The sequence below is a fragment of the Balearica regulorum genome, chromosome 3 (genome assembly GCF_011004875.1).
Source record: "Balearica regulorum gibbericeps isolate bBalReg1 chromosome 3, bBalReg1.pri, whole genome shotgun sequence".
Lineage (NCBI taxonomy): Eukaryota > Metazoa > Chordata > Aves > Gruiformes > Gruidae > Balearica > Balearica regulorum.
In genome coordinates, this window is record NC_046186.1 from 89818051 (window position 1) to 89840637 (window position 22587).

Here is a 22587-nt window from a genome sequence, read left to right on the forward strand (position 1 = left end):
TTTATTATGAACGGGTGCAAAACAACTCAGAAAAAGATTGTTTCTATTAAAATTAATTCTAATATTTGCTTTCCCAATTTCCCACCATTTTTCCACTTCAGGGTTTTGAAACACTGGGCAGCTACTAATGTAGTAAGTCCCTGATATCTCTGTGAAGAAGAGAGAAATTATTCTCATGTGTTTTAGACTGATTCAGCACTGCTTGTATCAGTGGCAGGTTTCATCTTGATCCTTTTTTTCTGGGAGTAGAGATTGCTCATGTGTATAACCTGTTTACGAAAGAGTTTATGTCAAGAGACTGCTACAAAGGAGACACAAATGATCTTAACAGACTGAAGAATAAAAAAGGAATTTAATGTGCAACAAAGACACAATGAGGCACAGAAAAGAAACAAAATGTTTGCATAGAAAAAAAGCACAACTTTGGTATTAAAATCACCAATGTTCCCAAAATTCCGAGATACTTAAGGAGGTACCTGTACATATCAGGTCAGTAGAAACAATCTTTTGAATTGAAATGAAGGCATTTCGATATTATACTGGGGGGGGGGAGAGATTTTTATTTTTCCTAGTATAAATGTTATCTTCACCTATGTCATAAAATGAATTCTGTCTTTCAGTTGTCAGTATCGTGGATATCAGACTTATCAGGAGATTTATGCTGAACACCTATTTTCCACATGGGGAGATTTACCAGTAGCAAGGGGAGCGAGTAGAGGGCTGAGGCATTAGTGACAGGGGTAGCACTTTTCTCACAGCACTGTCTGGTTTTGCAAAAGCTCAGCATTGGATGATGACCAAGAAAGCTATACAGCGCCGCTCGATTACTGCTGCAACTTCATCCACCCTAGATGTGGCTTCAATACAAGACTAACATTACAGGAAAACAAGCCCAGGAAATTTCAGCTGCTACAGCCTGTTTATTAGAATGCTTTTCTTCCTCCCACAGTTGTATTTAGCAGTATTTACTAACCTGTTTCTAGGGGAAATTCAGAGCTGAATTTCACTTCAGTAGCTGAATCTACTTACTCCTAAGTTATTTGGATCAGTAGACCCCTTAATAAATCAAGAGGCAGCAAGAAGCAGGGGTAAGGGAATTTCCCTGTAAGGATCCTTCACTGCGTCTTGCTGAGGAAAGCAGGAATATTCACTTTCCCTGTAAAGTCGTCAGGTATCAGATTTGCTGATTTTCAAGGAGTACCTCATTGTCCCTACGGACTCTTCTCAGGTTTGGGGCAGGAGCATTCTCTACCTTTCCTGTTGAATCTGTGCCACTGTGCGATGAAGTATTTAGATTCCTGGGGCCAGAAAAGGGAAACGCAAGCATACGCATGAGCAGTTTGTGACTTGTACCTAAAGGGCAAGGCATAAGGAGACAAGAACCCTACATTTTGGTCCTTGCTCCATATATATTTCTGTATTTTGCTCCCTTACATGCAGCTATCACTGGGTAAACAGTCTATGAAGCAGGGTGCTAATCCTGTTCACAGCTGAAGCCTCTCTCATTTGGCAGTCAGCTCAAAAGTTTGCTCTCTTTTTCTCAGGGCCTTACAACATTCTTATCTAAGCTGTCCATAGCTTTCCTCTTCATCTGTTTTTGTACTGCTTCTAGCTCTTCTTTGTTCATTCCCACACAGGCAAACAGGCACAGTAGGTCCAATGAATTCTTTGTGCATTGAGTATACTGCACATCAGTACAGTACATGACTGGTAGGTCTGGCATGTCTGGGAAATATTGAACCGCCTGTGCATGCAATCCAACATGTCTGGGATTTCCATGCTGGCGATGTTCACAAGTCCTGGAAAAATACCTACATATTTTTCATAGACCAGTTCATTTTTCCACATGAAGGGATTAATACACTGTAATCAGTTCACTTTTCATCTTTTGATACTCTAAGCTTATTGAATTCAAGCCTCTGATCATGTATTGTATTGTGCAGCATCCTCTCTAGCACTAAAATCACTTTTGTGATTCTTCTCTGCACAATCCCGGGTTTGTGAACACTGTTTTAAAAATACAGCCGCAGGAACTGTATGCCTCATTCGAAAAGCAATCTCAGCGACGCTATACATAGAAGGTAAAACCCCTTCATGCGCCTCGTCAGTAAAAGACATGACCGAAAGGCAGTGTTTCCAGTTCGTAGGAAACGGTATGTTTTTACAAACTGCTCTCATCCAAATCACAGTGGGTTTTTTGGTGGAAACTTCTGGTGAATCAAAAGTACTCTGACCCCTGCAGGTGCTGCGGCAAACTGACACGAGAGGGCTGAGGCTGAGGGAAGAACCTGCATTTTTAAGGAAACGGTACAAAACTTGTTGCTTGGTGTGTTGCTACACCTGGGAGCACTGCCCGTTTGCCATAACATTCAGAGTCTGGGCGCTTGTCTCATATGACCTTCAGGGTGCTCTCCTGACTTACTGCTTTCCAGAATGCAGGAACACACGCCGGTTCGGGTTGTTCTCACACACTGGGTTTGTTTATACCAAAACACAGTGCCTTTAATGAGATCAGCTTGTCATTTACTTTCCAAACCTATTAAAAACTGTAGCACAGTATCAGTTCAGCTACTGATGCCCAGTAGATGGCTGCTGCTCATTGTCCGTTAGCTGTTGAGATACGTCAGCTGAATGGCCCTAATCCATGTAATGTATGCTGTACCGAGAGCGTTTCATCACAATAATGACATTTCACCGAAAACCAGACCAATGCCTTGCAAACTGTTGGGGCTAATTAAAACATCTGTAGCTCTTGAAAACAATCTTCTACAATTTAGTTTAAGTTCCTAATGGATCAGAATATAGTCAGCTGATACGATAAAAACATCATTATTTTTACTAACAAATATGGGAAATGCTTTCTTGTAAACAAACATGGAAACTCTTTGTTTTTCAGCATCATGTTACACAGCTGTACTGTTTCCATTAGTAATGGGCCTGTGCTAGTAATCGGGAACCTTTGCTACCAGCAGGCACTTAGGCTGGAGCAAATGACAGTGGATTACAGCGGTTTTTAAAACACACCAAAGAAGGTACGCTATTGGTGACAAAGCTTTACCCTATGGTTTCTTCCGTTAGTGGCCGCAACTTGTCCTTCGCCTTGCCAGTGGGGAGCTTTGCCCTTACATAGCAGCTCCTCCGTTGACACAAGAACTGGTTCTTTCTGCTGAAGCGGACGAGAGCACGGGACTGGAGAACTGTAGAAGCCATACCTTGGCACTCTCCGTAATAACCCATATTAAGTTTCCAGAACCTCTCTCCTAAAATTTCCCACATCGCTGGCACCACTCTGCGCAACCCAAGACTTTCCAGGCTCAGCAGCTGACACAACCCCACCTGCCGAGTAAATGACTTCATTCTCTTAACCGCCACAGCTTTAGGCATTTCTGATAACGCAATACCTTGCTCCCTGAGCCGCCTTCGCACCCTGGGCGACATGGCAGCAGCGGATCCTGCTCTCCGGCTGTACCGCGGGGCTGCCCTTGTGAAGGCAACGACGTCCCGGTTCCCTGCGCCCTCCTCCGCTCGGTGGCTGCCGCCGGCGGTCACGGAACGCTGACAAGTCAGCGCTTTGCCTATCGGCAACACCGTTCATTTCGTTTTCCCTCCGGTCGCTCCCTCGTCCCGGCTCGGGGCGCGCAGCTCCCTCCAGCCGCACTCCGCCGGAGCGAGCGCGGCGCCGAGCGCTGCCGCCTGCCGGCCCTCCGGGGGCGCCGCCGGGGCTCCCGCGCCGCCGGGCAGCGCCTGGCTCCGACCCCCACCGCCGGGCCCAGCGCGGCAGCGCCGCCGCCGCCGCAACCGCACCTCCCGCCGCGGCCGCCGCCCTCCCCGTGCCGCGGCTCCGAGCAGCGCTCGGCCCGCGCTGCCCCAGCGCACCGGGCGCCGGCAGGGCCGCGGCTGCTCCCGAGGCACGGCGGCCGGCTCGGGGCAGCGACGGCAACCGCTCGGCAGGGAGGCCGGCCGGCAGCCGCGGGAGCGTCTTGTCCGCCCGCCATCGAAGACCACTAGCCGAGCCGGGCACGGTTTTGGGTGCCCAGGTCCCCGGGCGAGGCGCGGCACCTCCGGTTGTTTACGAGCGGGCGGAGGGGCGGCCCGGGACAGCTCTCCGCCGCCGCTGCCGCTAGAGCGGGGCAGCAGCCGTTAGGGGCGGCAGCGCAGCCCCCCTCCCGCCCCCGCGGAGCGGGTCAGTCACGGCTCCGTACCCGCGGGACACCTGGTCGGGACCGGGGGCCTGGCTGCGGGGACGGGACGGGGCGAGGAGCGGGCAGCTCTCCCCCTCCGTGGCGCAGGGGCTGAGAGGGCGTTGAGCTGCTCCCCGTCCCGGCTCCCCGCGCCCCTCGGGGGGGGCAGGCGGAGGAAGAGGAGGAGGCTCTCGCCGCCGCGGCCGGGGACGCGAGGCCCGTTTCGCGACTCCCGCCATCGTCGCCCTGCTATGGCTGAGCCCTTCGCGGGGCCCTCTCCCTCCCCACCCTCCGGCGTCCCCCAGGGGCAGAGGTGTCCCCCGAGCAGCCGCCGTCCCGTCCCCAGGGTCTGGCGCCGCCGCCTCGCTTCGCTCCGCGCTCGGAGCCCCGGGCGGGGGAGGGGAGGGGCGAGGAGGGGGGAGGCGGAGGCGACGACGGCCGCCGTGGGGCCCAGGCTGCTCCTCGCCTCCGCTGCGTCTCTCCCCAGCCCCAGGATCTGGGGCTTGCGGGGGGGGGGGGGGGGGGGGGCCGCGGGAGGGCGGGAGGAGGAGCGGGCGGGGCTAGCCTAGGCGGCATCCAATGAGAAGGCGCGAGCAGGCAGCTGGGGCGGGGCGAAGGCGATCACCGCCCAATGGGGGAAGGGCAGAGGGCGCACTCGGAGCGGGGCGAGTCGCAGGCAGGAGGCGAGTCGGGACTCGGGCAGCGAGCGGGGCAGAGTCAGCCGTCGCCGCCGCCGTCTCGACCGGAGGCTCGCTCGCAGCCCCTCGCGCTGCGGTGTGCCGCTGCCGTGGACGGTGCCGTGAAACCGGGAGCCGGCGGACCAGGGACGAACGGACTGACGGACGCCGCTTCCCGGAGGGGACAGCGGGCGGAGCCGCCGTCGCCCGGAGAAGAAGTTTGGCTGAAGCGGCCGCCGCGAGAGGAAACTTTTCTCGGGGGGCCGGAGGCGGGGGCGGCGGGAAGGAGCCGCGGCACGCTCGGGTCCGCCGCCCGGTGAGGGGGCTTCCGAGAGGCTTCCCCCCCCCCCCCCCCCCCCGGCCCAGTCCGGGCTGCGGCGGCCGGGATGTACCTGGCAGCGGTCTCGGCGGGGAGGAGACGCCCGGGCGGAGACGGCGGCTGGCACCTGGCGGCGGCGGGGTGGCTGTTACTGCTGGCCCTGCTGCTGGGCGAGTCGGGGACGCGGGCTTTAGTCTGCTTACCCTGCGACGAATCTAAATGCGAAGAACCGAAAAGTTGCCCCGGTAGCATCGTGCTGGGGATCTGCGGTTGCTGTTTCATGTGCGCTCGGCAACGTAACGAAAGCTGCGGAGGAGTCTACGGACTGCACGGAGCTTGCGATCGGGGGTTGCGCTGTGTCATCCGACCTCCCCTCAACGGAGACTCCATCACCGAGTACGAAGTGGGCGTCTGTGAAGGTGAGAGGCGGCGGGACATCATCCATCCATCCATCCATCCATCCCCGGGGTGGGGGTACCCGTTGGGCGGCGGGGAGGGAAGGAGGGCGCACCGGCGCCTTAGGCGCCGGTGCGCCCTCCTTCCCTCCCCGCCGCCCGCTTGTCCCATCAGCGAGCGTGTCTTTTAAGCTTTCCTCCCTAATCTAAAAAGTTTTACCCTTAATTTTCTTAGCCTAAACTTCCAGGCTCTTCCACTTCTCGCTTTCCGTAGCGCTTCACTGGTTTGCTAATAGCTTATGTCAACGACCGATGCCCGACTAAAATTCCTCGCTAAAAGAGGTTTGGGAAGGATTTGGCAGATGGGAATCGGCGGAGGTCAGTCGTGCACGCATGATGCCTGTTCCGGATTCCCTCCTCTGTAAGGAAACACAAAGGCTGATCATCTGTTGTAAAAGTTTTCCTTCCTGTTCCTGTCACTTAATACCTCCCCGCCTCGATATATGATGAGAAGGGATGTCTTTTTCCCTGCTGGAGCATCAAGGGGGAAGGAGAAATCCCCACGGCAGAACTCCTCTCAAAGTCACTTGTGCTTCCTGCCGGCTGCTTGTGAGGTGATGAATCGGTATGAAATGCGAAGGGAGTTGACCCCCCCACACTTCAAATTTTCTATCTATCAGAGCCCCTCAGATTTGTATTTTTACACATATCATTTAACGAAGGGCCGAAGACAAATTTTAGTCTCTTTTTGTCTGCTCCCTCCAGCTCTGTTTTTCCCTCTAGTTGAGGGAAAATATGGCGCTGTAAAGAGATTACAAATAACCAGTAGTTTGGGATATGTATAAATGTATGTGAGACTCGGAGCGGGAGCTTCGACAATTCTGGAAAAGGAGAGGGAGGCGGTCTCCTCTCGGCGGGTAGAGGGCAGTAGAAAGTCCAGAGAGCTGGTGAGGCAGCATCTGTCCAAAAAAAAAACCCCAAAAAACCAAACCAAAAACTTGCATTTAAAATGATGTGCTGTTTTGAGACTGCTAAACCCGGTCGTTTTTAGTGGGCAGCTAGCTGACTGTTGTCCCGGTGCTCGTTATTAATTTAAAACTCCGTTTGCCTCCCTCACAAATAAATTGCGCACCGCAGCGGAGCTGGGCAGTGTGTCCCGCCTGTACTATAACCAGTGCCGTCAGCCTCCGCAGTTGGTGCTTGGGTAGGACCAGCTCTGGCGTTAAAACTCTGTTGTTAAGCATTTAAAAATGTCCCTGAGCTACTTTGAAGACCTTGGTTGAGACGACGTTGCTGAATATGTGCATTGCTGTAGTCTCTCTCTCTCTCTCTTATTTTTAATATGTATTGGAAAGTTTTCTAAAATAAGAAAGTAGAAGCAAAGAGGGAAAAGGTACTTAAAAACCCTGCCTGGTTCTCGATGAATTTCTCTTTTTGCATGTTTTCAGGTAAAAGCTTGGCTTACACAGCTTTTTTCTCCCCTCTTGGTTAAAGGAACTAGAAGCCTGCAGTCATTAAATGCTTTAATGTTCCAACTCCCTCACTGTATCACAGTACGGACGTCTCTGGCACTTTAGGAGTATTTCATTCCTTTGAAGTGATGCAATCTGTACGTTGCTGTAGTTCAACTCGTAACACGTCCCATCTACTGTTGAAAATAGTATGAAGCATTTGTTGGCAAGATTGCATTTCAATTAGTGTTGTGGTTAGGAACTAGTTCCAGCTGTCCCTATAGGAATAGTCAGGGAGATAAGTTATCTATTTAATTTTCATCCTTGTAAATGAAAAGCAACTGAGCTCAACTGTCAGCCTAATAAATAGTCCTGGAATACCTATTACTGAATTGTCAGGAAACTGCCTCATTCTAAGCAACAGAAGTAACGTATTGTTCTTCATGATGTATGTTGTACGAGAGGTGGCAGAAAGGAAAACAGGGACTTAATGTTCTACCTCCGATCACTGAAATGAGGTTGATTAGCTCTATTTTTTTTTTTTTGATCGTTGTGACCTAAACAGTTGTGCAGTTTACAGGCACATGTGCAACAGGCTAGGCTGGTGATGCCTGATGTGTGAGTAGTACTCAGCCATACCTTTATCCATTAACGGAATAAAGGCTACTTTTTTTTTTTTTTTTAATCCTGTCTACGAGGAACAGAAACCCTTTCCTACTCCAGTTCAGGGAGGAGGAAATGGAGGTGACTTACAGGACTGTGTGAAGAGAAATTGAGGTTTTTACTCTCCTTCCTGTCTCTAGCCTTTTCTTGCACTACAATTTTTTACACTGAAATGACCCCTACTGGCTACAGTTATAAGCATATTTTTTATCATTTTTGAAGCTTCAGCAGTGTCTTATTTCAGTGTATCAACATGTATTAGGTTACAGAAAACTAAGAGCTTAGAATTCCAGCAGGTAAAAATACTTGTCTGTTAACTTACTGTTTAATGCACTTGGCATAAGTGAACTCTGTAACACCTGATGGAGAAGTCTCTGTGGCATCTGTCACTGATAACCTCTCTTCCTGAAACTAGAAATGGAGTAGTCTTTGTTAAACCAGTGTTTATTAATGAAATGTGTTGCTGATTCTAGATTCTCTTCTTCATCCTTCTAAAACCTGAAGGAAGTCCTTGCTCATCTCGCCACCTTAACTATTCACATCTTTATGCGGTTCTGAGGCTCAATTTCTGGCATTGTCCTGAAGTATGTAAATGTCCTTCCTGAATGTGGTTGTATTCTTGGTAAAGAATAATTCAGAGGTCAGCTTCCACTGCTGTGGGTGGGTACCCTTCCTGAAGAACAATCTTGAGAGACTCTGAACACTTCCAGCCTCTGTTGTCTTTACAGGGATGCTGCTGTTGGATTGGCTCGATGAGGTGTTGAGAGCCTACAGCCCCTTCCAAACACTCCTAGCATTCAGAAATTTTGAGCTCAAAGCAGGCACTGCACCTGCTCTCTATCTTTGAATGTAGACCTAGAGCTACCCCCTAATTAGACTGGAGTTCTCCAGAAACGTGTTAACCTTGACTTCTGCAGCAGTCCAGCTAGGCAGGGCTCCCGCCTTCTGGTGAATCGCAAGCCTTGGGAAAGCTCTGCCCGGAGGAGTTCTCTTACTCTGTGAAGGCATTTCTTGTGATGACTCTTTTCTTGCTTCTGTCCCAACACTTCCCCAATTTCTGGTGCACTTAGCAAAGCAATCAAGACCTCTTCATGTAAACACTTCTAAGGCATAACAGTAGCGTATGATATGATGCTGAAAAAAATATTTTTAACTGTGTAACAGAAACGTTAAGTTTTTGCAATATATACTTGAAATGTAAAGTTAATGAAACTGCTGGTTTTACTGTATCCTTAGGTTCCTTTAAGAATCTACTTCCATACGAGTTAGCTTCTAGAAGCCTTCTTTCAATGGCTATTTCTACTCTAGTGGCTTACCAATAACACGTAGTACTTTGCTTTGGGTTTTGTTTTGGGTTTGGTGCCTTTTGTTGTGGGTTGTTTTGAGGGGGGGAGTGGAACGGACACGAACAGTTACTGCTTTATTCCTTTTGCCTGCTGTAGGTAATTTAAGGCTTGCATGGAATACTTGAGGCTTGTCTGCCTAGCACATAGCTCCTGAACCAAGGTTCCCTCGGGGCCAGGAGAGAGCTGCTGTAGCACGTTTTAGGCAAGTGTGAGGAAGGATGCGGGTTAATCATCTAGGATGATGGTAGAAGCTTGCCCTGCTGTGATTAGTCCTAGTCTCTTCTACAGAACTGCAGCTTTTTGGGAGGTTGGAGCATTATTGTCTGTCTGACTCCTTGTTGAGACAAGTGGGGAGAGCTTGAGTGTTCCCCCCTACACACACCTTTAAGCCTGCTGTGGACTAACTTTCCTCCTCTAGAAACCTGTAGTAGAGTATGATATATCAGGGCACAGTATGCTGTATGTAACTAAAGCGCAGTAAAACTGGAGCTGATGAGAAGAAATGACGTTTTGAAAACTTAGCGTTTTTTTCAAAATAGGAAGGAAGAGGAGACCTAAGCTTTTTTTTTTTTTGTGTTCCGGCATTGGTTTACACACATGCTAATGGAGTTCTTTCTTTTCTGCTTTTCTGAAGTGAGAACAACTTAGACTTGCTAGTATTCTTAACCACAAGTGATGCTGCCACTTGTAACTTCTGTAGTTGGTACCCTTCAGAGAACCTTGTTTTCAGTTGGTTTTGGTCCCATGCTCTGTATCTAATGGGTCAATGGACCTGAAGACTAGAACGTGATGTCTCCAGACAGACTTCTATACAATATGCTTGGCTTCTTGCCTGTGATGTCTGTCCAGACCCCTAAAGATCAGGTAGTATTTTGCTTTGAGTATTAGTTACTGAAGTTCAAGTGATTTAGAAGTTGCATGTGGTAACCTGGTTGTTTGGATCGCTTTGCAACAGTGTTGCTCAGAGTTCTTAACTGTTTGTTTGTTTTCTTACTCTGTTATGTAGTGAATGGCTGGGGAAATGTCCAAATAGTTCTGATGTCCACATGTGTACAGCGAACTTCCTCCACTAATGTCAAGTGTTAGAACTGATGATCTAGTTGGGGACTTAATCAGTGTTAAGTGGTGCACCAAATGATTGTTGGCATGAAGACAGTCAAAATACTTGGTTCAGAGACTGACAGCAAGCCAGACTATTGCAGAAAAAAGTGGAAAAAATTATTCATGGTGTAACAAAAAAAACCCAAACCCAAAAAAATTACTGAACTTGTGAAACTGGAATGAGAAGTGATTCTTTAATGGTGAGTGTTCAGCTTCTGATATGCCAGTCTTGACCGTATTTAACAGTCGTCTTCCCCCACCCCCCAGAAGCCACTTACTAGGCACACACTGACCTCTTATGCACAGGCTGGATAATTCGTAAGCTATTTCTACTCTGATTTGTGTCAATGTGGAAATGTCAACAACAGTAAGGACATGGAACTTTAAGTGTGGCATGGAATCTGAATTAGATCAGGTGCTTATTTGACTTGGAAATGGTTTCCTCTCTGTTCCTGGGCATCATGTTTGATTTTAGAAATCACTTGGTTCCACTATTGCAACAAAAATGAGTAGTCCAACAGATATGAGGAGGGATGTTGATGCAGGAATTCGTAGGGTTTTGCTGTTGTGGATCAGCACAGTTTTTCTGTTTTCTAGTTTTAAACTAGAAATCTCACTGTGGCTAGGCTGAATGACTGAATTGCTTAACTTCTGTTAAGAGGAATACTCTAATTTATTTTTCTTTTTCAAAACCATTTGATTTCATGTGATTATGTCAAGCATCCTCTGCTGATGTGAATTTTTCTGTGTAGAAAATGGATATTTCATCAGGTTCCCCAAAATCATGCTGCTTATAAAGACTTCTTTTTTTAAGCTACCTTCAAACTTTTTAGTAATTTCTGCACCCCTAGGCATGGTTGCTGTTTTAAATACCCTCTAGCTGGTTCACAAATACTTGCATAATTTAACTTTTTACATAGTACTTAGTCAACCAAAATGTCATTTGACTGACAGGCATATTATGCAATAATTAATCCATTAATATGGCTCAAAAATGCCTTCCTCTTCCCCTCCTTCCTTTGCAATCCCCTCAAGGATTCCTCGTCTCAATGAGTAAAGGTTATAGCATCTTGCCGACAGGACCTCATGTTTCTCTGTTTTAATGGATTAAGTACTTTGTAGAAGTGACCTATTAAATGTCTCTTGTGACTTGTAAACTGCTTTCATTTGAGAATGCATTGAATCCCCAGGGAGCGTAAACTTGGAAATGGTGAATTCAGGGTTTTGCCTGAGACTTCACCTGATAGGGGTTGTGTAGTCTGACGATATTATGTTTTAACTCTGCCTTTTGGTATGTATGCTTGTAATTTGGAAAATGACTGATACTGCCATAGAAAGCTTATGTATATGGAGAAACTTGCCAATATAAACTAAGATGTGAAGATAACTTTGTATAAAGGCTATCTAGATTAAATTCCACATAAGCATAGGGATTAAAAGGTGGTCCCTGAGGGACCTGTAGTCTAAACAGACTAGTTTGGCCATGTTTGGAGGAAGTAAGCCCTTAGTAATCAGATGCATGGAAGCTGTTCACACCTTTACTAGAGGCAATATTCAGTCTCCAGCAGCTTTCACTGGATATTTTGGGTAATTAATTTCAGAAACTGCAAATCATGTTAACACTGTGTGGTTCGTGAGTGTGTAGGTCTTTCAGTAAGAAAACAAACGGGAGGGGAGGGTTGAGACAGGAGGAAAAGCCCTGGCTCACAGATATGCACCCATTCCCATGTTCTTACTCATTTCCAAAACTTTAAGACTTATATAGCTGACTACCTTGATACTGATAGGTTTCAGGAGTTGTTTGGGGTTTTTTTAATTAATGAAAAATCTAGCAGGTGTAATGTTTCTGAATCTGAGAGAGCCCGTTCTGTTGGGTCACTTATCCTTGCAACAAGTTACCCGTCAGGGTTTTCCTACAGCTGATGTTATGCTCTGTTCAGGAGCTTTTTCGGAAAGGCTGGCTGGATGCATGTGGAGGTGTTTCTTCCCCTTACCGACGGGCTGTTGGTAAAAAGCTGGGGTCATACTGATGATGGTATTGCATGTGCTACCGTCAAATGTGCTGCTTTGATCATAGAAAGACTCAAGTTAATGTCTATCCCTAAGTTAGGTTTTAGAAAATGAGAAGCCCTGGATTTAGAATCAAGGCTTATCTAGAGTTTTTCCATGTAGTTTCCTGTGACTAAGAAATTGGGTGTAATTTCTCTGAAACATCCTGTAATTTGGGTGTTCAGTGATGCTGCATTAATAACTTGGAGAGAAAAGTGGCAAAAAGTTTAGGATATCAGGTTTCTTCTAATAGTCTGGACTGTTCTTTGTATAGGTTGGTTTATTCATAGCACTCTTTGAGAATTTGTCTTAAGTGAAACTTTCCCTGCTGTGGTCAGCTTTGCCTCTGCTGAGCAGCTTCAGCAAGCTGCCAGCCAGCTGTTTGCAGGCAAGCTGATGCTGTACGTGCAGGCTTCTGGAGCGTGTGGGTGCAGTGTGCAGCTTGGGGGCAGGGGGAATAAACTGGAATTTTAGCCTCCTTTAGAAAACAGGTACGAAGGTTTAGCCCTTTCCTGAGGGTTTAGCAATTATATTTTAAAAGAGTTTTCTAGAGCTAGAGGAAAAATCTGCTAGGACAGCTGAAACGCTGCTGTCCATGCTCATTCTAATCAGGGGAGTACTGACAGAGGCGCTCTCTGACCGATTAAACCCTGGGACACTGTGTAATATTTTCAGTCAACTATTTACAAACAAGATGTGGTTCTGGTTGTAAGATTAAAATAACATATTTGCAAGAAAATAGATATTTGCAAGAAAAAAGACTTCAAGTGCTTAAATGTCTAGGGATCAGACTTCAAAACTAATTATCTATCATTTCAGACCATCTCTGGGGCAGAAGGCTGTTGGAAATATTGTTCAGTCTTATTGGGGGAAACCCTAATAGTGAAAGTCTTGAAAAAACAAACAAAAGCCAAACAAAACCGTAAAAAAAAATAAAAGAGGGGGGAGGTACATGGAGAATTGAAATACTGCAGACAGTGTGGGCAAGGGAAAACTTTAAAACTTGAAATAGTTGTCCACGTCACATGCTTCACTTAACGCTTCCATTTATCTCCTTGCTTTCCTTACGGCTTCTGTGGAGTTTCTGATAATTGAGTGGAAAGCTGGTTTGTTTAAATAGTTTCTGCATTCCTTAGTATGAAATAACTGCCTTGAGACACACACAGAGCTGCTGCAGTTCAAAAAAATCTTGCTTGCTATATTGGGGATTTGATCACTTGACATACACGCTGTAGCTTGAATAAGATAAGCAGGCAGTCAAATTTGAGACAAGCCTTAAATGTATGGTGTTCCCGAGGTATCTAAATGTTATGGTATGGTTTTGCTTTCTAGCTTTGACTAGAAATTTTATCAGGAGGCTGCAAAGCCCTTTTGTACTGACATGTCTTCCACATGGAGATTTGATCTTGGAAAGTGGACCCTTCCAAAAGGTGGAAAAACTGCTTTATCATAAAATTCTCAGCTGTGTGTCTTACCATAAAAGTTTCTGCCAGCTCTGGTCCCCGATTCGTGACTTCACTGAAGGAATAAGTTGTGAGAGGGGAGAGGATTGCAGCCAGTACATGAGCACAAACTCACTTCAAGGCTAGCCTTCCCTTCTGCTGCTTTTCAAGGTCTGGGGCTGGGTTTCAAGCATTCTTTAGTGGTGATTAGTCATTTCTATTGTTCAGCGCCTCCAAAACATGAATTTCCTTTCCATCATTCTTTTTTCCTGTTCAAAGAGAAGCCAAAGCCTACTGGCAAGAAGTATTTCCTTTTTTTTTTTTATTATTTTAGAAAGTCTGCAGAATCCTTTCAGAGCCTCATACCATCTTAATGAATACCACTGATTTGAAAATGCTGTTGTGTATACCAGTGTGCTGGAGACCCTGGGTCTGGTTTGATGGAGAAGCTTCTGAAAGGTTCCCCCCCTTCCCAGAGGGCAGTACCTGATCAGTAAGGATCACTTCAGTGTCACTGTGAAACCCATTCTCTCTCCTCCTTCAAATACAGGATTTAAAAGGATGCAAGAACCTGTAAGATGTGACTTTGACTATTTCACTTTCAGATTGGTGATATGTTTGAAGGTCTCTTTGCTCTTTTCAGTATACTGAGAACCTGTCTGTCACGCTTCAGAAAGGCAGAAATAGCTGAGTAACATGCTGCAGTTAAATGTTCACTCAATTGAGTTCACTCAATTCACTCCAGTTATGTTTACACCCCCACCCTGAGCTGTAATTTAAGATTATTGTGGGTGCAATGCTTGTGTATTAGTTTTCAACAGTGATGCTTTAGTGACCATTGCAGTGTGTTGCTTGCTGTTGTGAGGTGATGCATTGTATTTATAAACAGGGAAGGAGAATAGTACATGGTTTTCCAAATGATAGCTGTTATCCATTAAATGTCCAGAAAGAAAGAGAAGAGTTGGGGCACAAAAGAGAAGATTCTATGGTGGGTAGAGGGAATTGAGAACTTGAGGGAAGGGGAAAGCAAAAATTTAAGGAATGGAAAAGGAGTCTCTGAACAGGTCTTTCCTTGTACTTTTAACTTGCACCTGTTGTGAGAGGATCCTTTGCATGTGGGGACAATAAATGCAACTACAGTGATCTACTGTATACTTTAAAAATAAGGCTCCAAATTAGTTTCTCACAGTTGCATGCTTTTCTCGAAACACAGGCAGCTCTTCAGGTGACAAAAGACATACCTGCTTCAACCGTGAGCATTGCATCTCGCACACGGCTGTGGTGCTGCGTTGTGCTTGCTGGTATATAGGATTTAGCACAGAAGAAGTGGTGGAATGCTGCTTACCAGAGACATATTTCTCAGACAATTTCCCAGACTGGACCTGTTGTTTAAGGACCTCTTGTTCAACTTGTTAATGCCTTAATCCTCTTCCCTACTTTAGATGCATGCTATGACAGGACTTGAGAGTTCAGCAACCCAGAGCAGCGCTTGATTTGTTAGCAAACTGGAACATTTGCTTTGCTGAAAGCAAGTGATTTTATGAATGATGGAAGAAAATGAAAAAAGTTTGGAATTAACAAATTAACAATTAGCCCTCCCATGGCTTCCTTATGATATGAAAGCATACTTGGACATAATACTTATTTAATTCTTCTAAGACTTAGCTTTGGTCTGAGTAAATGGAGAACTATTTTATTGTCTGAAAAGGGAACGTGCCTGAATGAGTTGGAAAGAGTGGGGAACTGCGTGTAGATAGAAAGGATTTGAAAGAGTGGCTTTCAAGCTACAGTTATCAGCCTGCTGGGAGCATTGGAACCACTTTGAGGTGTGTGTGCAAAAGGTAGTTGAGTGGCTATATAACAACAGTCCAATGTCAACTCAGGACTGCTAAAAAGAGTGTCCCTTCCCTTTTTTTGCCCCTACTTGATCATGCCAGCACAATGAGACAGTGGGAATGGCAATGTAACTAAGGTCAGTTTGGGTGAAAAATAAGTTTGCTTGGGCTGCTCTTCAGATGGATTGTTTCTAAAAATTTAAACATCTACTTTATTTTTGTATTTTCAAGTGTCCTAGAAGTCAGCTAGTAGATAGGATGGGCATACTGAGGTTTGAGAGGCTCTTAAATTCTTACATTTAGGTTTTGTCAACCATGCTTGCAGAGAAGTAAAGTGCTCACAAATGATTATATCTCAATATTATCCAGATTTGAGAGGTGCTCATGAAAGAGCACTCTCCTGAGAAGGAAGCCTTAGAGGAGGTCAAACAGAGCATGCAGGAAAATCTGTGCTACAGTGTGGGATTGTTCATCAACTGTCCCAGGTCTCCCAATCACTGGTGTGTAAAAGTTTGGTTTTTGGAATAGTCTGCAGGCCATGATGTTTTTGGGAGTAATAGAGGCTAGGTGACCTGTGTCACAGAGCCTAGGCTTTGTTCAAGAAACGCTTCCATTATCAGTCGAAATATTTCTGACCTCTAAAGGAACAAGTATGCTGTACTGGACCAACATTTGTCTGCATCAAGCAGAGCACTAGATGCCTTTGCATCAAGTAACTAAAGCTTTGAATTCAGGTGAGATGCTGGATTCATCCCTTTCACTCATGCGAGTGCTTTCATGTGGTTGTACCTTTCATTCCAAGGAATTTTGTTCTGTCTATACTGATGTGACTGCTGAGGCTTTACTCTAAGTGGTAAACAAGTATTCATTTAACAAGACCTTTAACTTCTGTTCATAAAAGGACAAAATCAACTAGGAAAAGGAGTCTTAAGTCTGCATGAAAGATCATGCTAGACTTTGCATTGATTTACTAAACTAAAATAAGCTTTTTGTTATGTTTGCTCCTTCATCGATGGCAATCTTGTTTCTAAATGAAATTGTGTGAAAAGCAGTCTGGTAAAAGATGCCCAGGCTGGAACTGGATTTGCATTCTTTCTGTGGGAATGTGACTTTTTTTGTATCTACGCACAGTAATGAAAAATACCTTGTTTCAAGATTCAGCATGTTTAGATGTATAGTCTGCAAATATTCCTGAGGGATTTCTCTCTTCTCTTCCATCCTCTTAATGGCTACTGAGCTAATTTTTGAGGGGAGAGACACTGAAGACTTGAGGTGCCTAATACTGGGCCATGGGCTTCCTGTGTGCCGCCGCTTCTGCTCCCATCTGAAAAGCCATGAGAGGTGGCAGGTGAGATATCAAACACTCATCTGTTGTGGAAGTTAGATAATATTGTGAGTAGTGCCACAGTGCGCGGTGCATCTGCATCGAGGTGTTCTGCTGTGAGTAAGGGATGGCTCTGCTTTCTGTGCCAGGTGGGTCCCACCTTAAGTGGGGCGAGCAGCTCCTGCGCAACAGGGACTCTGCCAGTCTCTCTGTCAGCCTTGAAAAGATCGAGTGCTGAAATGCCACGGGGCAAAAACTCACAAATGCTCTGAACTGGTGTGCTGGAAAAGCAAAAGCGTGCTACGGGCATCGCTGTCTGCGTGCCCCACCTGTCTGCACGGTGCTGGTCGCGGGAGCCTGGTGGGGAGGGCAGCCCTGGGGAGCCGGGGGCGAGGGCGCGCTGCCTCGTGGGCAGCCGAAGCTCCTGCCTCCTATACAGTGGTAGGGGAGGAGAGCCCCCGTGTCAGAAACCAGGAGCGATTCAAACTGTTTTCTTGAGACCATTGAACAGACCAATCTGGATGAAGCTGTGGTCCCTGTGGTTACTGAACTTGAAACGCCACGTCTTGGAGCATAGCTATAGCCCCTTTTGTTCTTGTCATTACGTGGATTGCTGTGATTTGTAAAATACAAATTGTCCAGGCTGTATTCCGGCTTCTTAAAAACAGGATGTATTATTGTTCTCCAAATTCTCATGTGGTGTTTTTTTTTTTTCCTTCATCTGCATGCACGATCTCCTCACGATGAAAGTGTCCCAAGCATTACTGAAGCGGCATTTTCTCTTGAAAGAATTTTAATAGTTTCTCTTCAGGAACTTCTACACTTCCTTTTGACTTTTATTGATACAGTTGGTGTATGGGATGATAGGTTAACCTTGATTTAAAAAAAAGGACAAATTACTTCCTGGGGTTAATGACTACTCTTCCTTTGCTATTTTTATGGAGTAGAAGAGCCATGAGGTTCTCATGGAGATTCCCATTCTTCTAAAATTGACTTCGTTGTTTATTCAGTGCTTTTTTGTCAGCAGAGTACAGAAAGCAAGCAGTTGGTTGTACAAAGAGAAACATACCTGTGACAATCTGCCGTGACGCTTTCTGTAGATCGCATATTGGTAAACAGCACTTTCCAGGTGTTGGTTGTTTTTTCCCCAAAACAGGAAAAAATGCAGATTAGAGGATATTCTGCATGTTTCTGTGAGTGGACGGAACTTACATGTCAGCCTTAGTGTGTGTGTATACTATTATTTACTATCAGTTTTTAGACTTCTGTTGAGTGCCAGGCTACTCAATGACAGTTTGTATTTGGCTGTGGCCTCCTATACAGGAGGACAGCTTCTGATAACCCCGACAACAACAGAAAAAAAAAAACAACCCTTCATAGCTGGAAGACGTCTTAAGTTCTTTGAAGTGTTTCTTGGCAGGATCTGTATTGTAAATTTACTTGCTGATAGTATATAAAATTGAGGTGAACTACTGGAAGGCAGAATGTGAAAGCTGCTATGAAATATAAGAGTTTAAAGACTGAAAATAGATATTTGTTCCTTTTGTCATTATTACAAGTCAGCAGCCTATCCGTGTGACTGTCGTGTCGTACTTGTTGTGGTAGACAGACAGGGTTGGAAAATGATCTGATGCTCTGAGGGAAGAATACCTAATGCCTAGTTTATTTTCTTCAGTCTTGCACAAAGAGCATGTATCTTGCTTAAACTTCAGAGTCGGTGGGATGTTGCTGTGTGTGCACTTGTCCTAAGGAAGCTGAGATTTTTGTAGGACTGGTAATCTTGGTGGACCTCTGGATCAACTGGATTTATCGCTTCCTGGAGGAAGAAAAAAAAAACAACCTTGTTGCATGTAGCCTCCTCCTAAAAGGAAAAAGGGCAGTTGTACAGTTAGAATGTGAGTTATGCACATTTGACAGGACTGCTTTGAAAGGAGCAGAATTATTTGAGCAGAGACTCATTCTGGCCCAACTGTCCCCCTGCCCCTGGATGGCAAGGAGCGTGGTGTGCTTCTCCAGGAGTGTGGATGGTAATCCAGGAGTGCTGGAAAACTCACTTTTGGTCCTGTTAGAGACCTAAAGGCCTGGCATCTTGCAGTATTTTTGTAATAGAATTCACTCCACGGAGATGACTTTATGTGATGTATTTTTTTAAATCGAGTTTAAAAATGCTCTCTTTCTGATTCAATTTTCACTTCTGTAACAGCTGCAGATTCTCTCCAACATTCTCACTTCCGTGACTAAATATAACTTCAAGTATCGGCAAAAGTTGTTTCAGTTAGAATAGCACTGACTTGTACTACAGCTATGCATTTCCCCGAGACATCATAGTTTTTTATACAGATGGAAGTAAACAATGCCAGTAGCTGTAGCAAAACGGGCAATAGAACAGCTGCAAAACATGGTATTTGACAAATCGCACAGTTTAGATTGATCCATTATTTTTTTTTAATCTGTTATCTTCTGTTTAGGACTGTGTTGAACTTGAAGTAAATCGCACCCAACTCCAAAGCAGCTGAATTTATATACTGCAGCCAAAATCCAATAGTGAGCGAGTTTGTTTGTTTATTTTAGATGAAAACTGGGATGATGATCAGCTTCTTGGATTTGAACCATGCAATGAAAACCTTATAACAGGTTGTAACATAATCAACGGGAAATGCGAATGTGACACCATTCGGACCTGTAATAACCCATTTGAATTTCCAAGCCGGGATACTTGCCTGTCGGCCTTAAAAAGGATTGAAGGTAAGCACTTGTCTTCAGTCATTCAGAGTCAGTAATTTTTCTGTGCTTTTGATGAAAAGCTAGGGTCTAGTTTAATATGTTTTAGGATGACTTGGGTAGTTTCAAATATCTGTGGTCTTGTACTTTTCAGAAGACAGTTGTATCTTTCAAAGGAAGACAGGGCTTCAGCAAGCTTGGCCTTCCAAATGTGTAGGTTTATGAATGGAAGAAACTAATACTTTATGCTTTGTGTGTTATGCAGATGTTAAGACTAAAACCATTCTGTTCATAGCTCGTGGTAGCTACCTTGCCGTATCTTTAGCTGTAAAGCAGTGTGGAAAACTCTCCTTAGATGTATTGATTTCACTGAACCATGAATAAACACAGTGCATTTTAATAGCAAAGGCATAGAAAAAGGAGTAGTTGTTGATTAGAGTTGTATCTTTTCTTATATGAATGCATGAATTGCTATTTTCTCTAGGTTTACATAATGTAGCATTACTTTAATGCTCTTATTTTTCAGTTTCTGTGTTCCTTTGATTAGACTTGCATTGGACCACATATGTTTATGTTTCTGCATATGCACATGATGGGTTTTTTGTCTGGGTTCTCTTTTGGTTTTGGCTTTTTGTTTGTTTGTTTCTTATGGCCAAACTGGAAATGAGTTGGCTCAAATATATCCAGTTGGAATGAAATTATCACGGTGTATTTCTAGGATTGTTTTGAACAGCTATTGAAGGTTTGATCTTGGGCCCTTTCTGTGATGCTGTAATTACTGTTTGTTTTCCCAAGTGTCCAGGAACATGCAAAAGTTGATTAGTGTTGCAAACCTGCTTTATTAGTCTGCTTTAAACCGGTGTTTAAAGTCATATTGCAAAAGTAAATGTGTTTATAAGGCAGAATATATAAAATTACTGTCTTTGAGTTAAGGAAGTGTGATCTCATGTCATCTGTCATTCCTTTTGTGATAAGAATTGTTTTTGAGCTACAGAATTTAAACAAGGAGATTTTTTTGATAAAAATGTAGCTGGTGGAAACACATTTGTTATCGTCAGTCATGGTGTTGGTCCCTAAAGGTGTGCAAGTGCTTAGTGTGGGTTTTTTGCGGTTTTTTAGCTCTAAGAGGCAAGGCACAACCTTTGGCCTTTTCTTTGTTGCTGTTGTAGTGGGCAGTAGCATATACGGGTTCTTAAGCAACCTTACTCGCCACTTCTTTTTTTACTTGTGAATGTGTGACTAAGTTTGTAGTAGTTCAGCAGGACTTCTATTGGCATGACAATTCATCAAGTGTTAAACTTAAGAAAATGTGCTGTGGATGCCTTTTTGATTTTTGCAGGCTCAGGAGAAATGGACTCAGTTTGTGGAATGGCATAGCTGAAGCAGGTTGATTGAGTAGTTTGCCTTCAGCAACCTCTTGTTTCTGCTAAATTCCCACTTTAGAAAGAAGAGCATTTTAAGCTTAGCCATGAGGTCACAATATTCTACATGTAAACTGTCTGGTGTGAGTGACAGTGCAGTTGTTTTTCAGAGATGTAATTTTTTTTTGTTTATTTGTGTTCTTGGGTGTGGGGTTTTTATTTGGGGGGGGGAGGGAGGGAATAGGGAGGATGTTCTTCCAAAGCCTCAGACTATAGGGCACCCTTAGAAGAGTTGAACCTGTTGATTTTTAATCCTTCACAGATAGGAAGGATAGTTGATGCAAGTGATGAAACAACAACAGTACCCTTAAGTTATAACTGCCAGATTTCTGGTATTTCAGTGTTACAACAGTCCAGCCTTTACTCAGAAGAATGTGAATTTGTATTTGCACCCTCAGACTATCAAACCCTACCGCTGAGGAATGTTGGAAGTTAAATCCATCCGCATTTCCTAATGGAAGGGCAGAAGTCATAGCATAACTTTAATTTGTCTGCATTTGACAGCTGTAGTCAGTCAAATCTCCCTATTGTGTTTTGCACTGGAAATGCTCATTCCCTCTTTCTCTAACTAGGATTGGAAACTGAATGCTAACTGCTTATGGAGGCTGTTTCTTTAAATGCATTACTTCTTGTTTTGGTAATTAAAATGTATGCTTCATCCTATTCCTAAGCTAACGGAAAAGAAGAATAACTTTTCCCCTTGCGCTTGCCAGATCCCTGTTTGGTGAGAAAGCCAAGTCTCTTAGGTAGAGTGGGATAGCCACTTTGGTGTGTCTGAGCCAGCATCTGAGTATTTCACGCTTTCAAAGTTTATAGTCTCAAAGTTGAATTCATCCATTTGGAAACTCCACCTGAAACATGGATCAGGTAGTATGCAAACTGGAGGGCTCTTTGAGCTTGTTAAAATAGAGAAACCTTTCTGTTTTGTCAAGGCAAGCTAAGTCTTAAAGTGTAGTGTTATGTAAAAAGGAGGTGATTAATAAGATCTGTTAAGTAAATCCAGAGTACTGATGTACACTTCACTGTTTTGGCTTGTCTGTTAAGGATAACAGCAGAAGATTTGGAACTAGTAATTTAAATCTTTAAATACTCTGACAGAATCTGCTACCATGGAAAATGGGACCAAGAGAGGGTAGTTGAACTTCCTTCTCCTCACCATACTGGATATGGATAATTAAATACACAGGGTGATTAAAAAGACATAAGTTGATGTATACACCATAATCAGAGTTTCTGATGAAAACGTAAAGAAAAAAGGTGCTATCTAAGCAGCTACTTTCACGTGTGTTCTACTTGGAGGACACTTACTAAGCAATTGAGAATGTTTTCTGTTGTTCAGTGACGTGGCACTCTGCAAGACTTTTTTGTATTCATTATAAGTTTGTGTATCATTCACATGTTGATGAACTTCTATAACACAATTGAGACAAGGGAAGATACTTAACCCCATGTTGCTGAGGGGAAAATGGGTAAGGTAGCTTTCCTTCTAATTATGGAGGAAGGAGGGAAGGTCCTATCAACTGAACTCTATTTTTTGGATAGCTACTGTTCTTATAAAAATCTATTTCAGCTGTGCTTTTAACTTAATTATACAGACTATGTGACAAATTGGAACCTAGAAAATTAGTACTATACAATGGCATCTAGAGAAATTCTGGCTCA

General features: G+C 44.5%; 1 protein-coding gene across 1 annotated transcript in view; it reads left to right on the plus strand.

Moving 5' to 3' along the window:
• The first annotated feature begins 4831 nt into the window (after positions 1 to 4831).
• The window catches only part of CRIM1 (cysteine rich transmembrane BMP regulator 1), a 195154-nt gene continuing 177398 nt past the window's right edge, over positions 4832 to 22587 (plus strand). The window contains 2 exon segments of the mRNA XM_075748869.1: positions 4832 to 5596; positions 19355 to 19528. Of these exon segments, the coding sequence (XP_075604984.1) occupies positions 5245 to 5596; positions 19355 to 19528 (526 nt within the window). The 5' untranslated portion in view covers positions 4832 to 5244.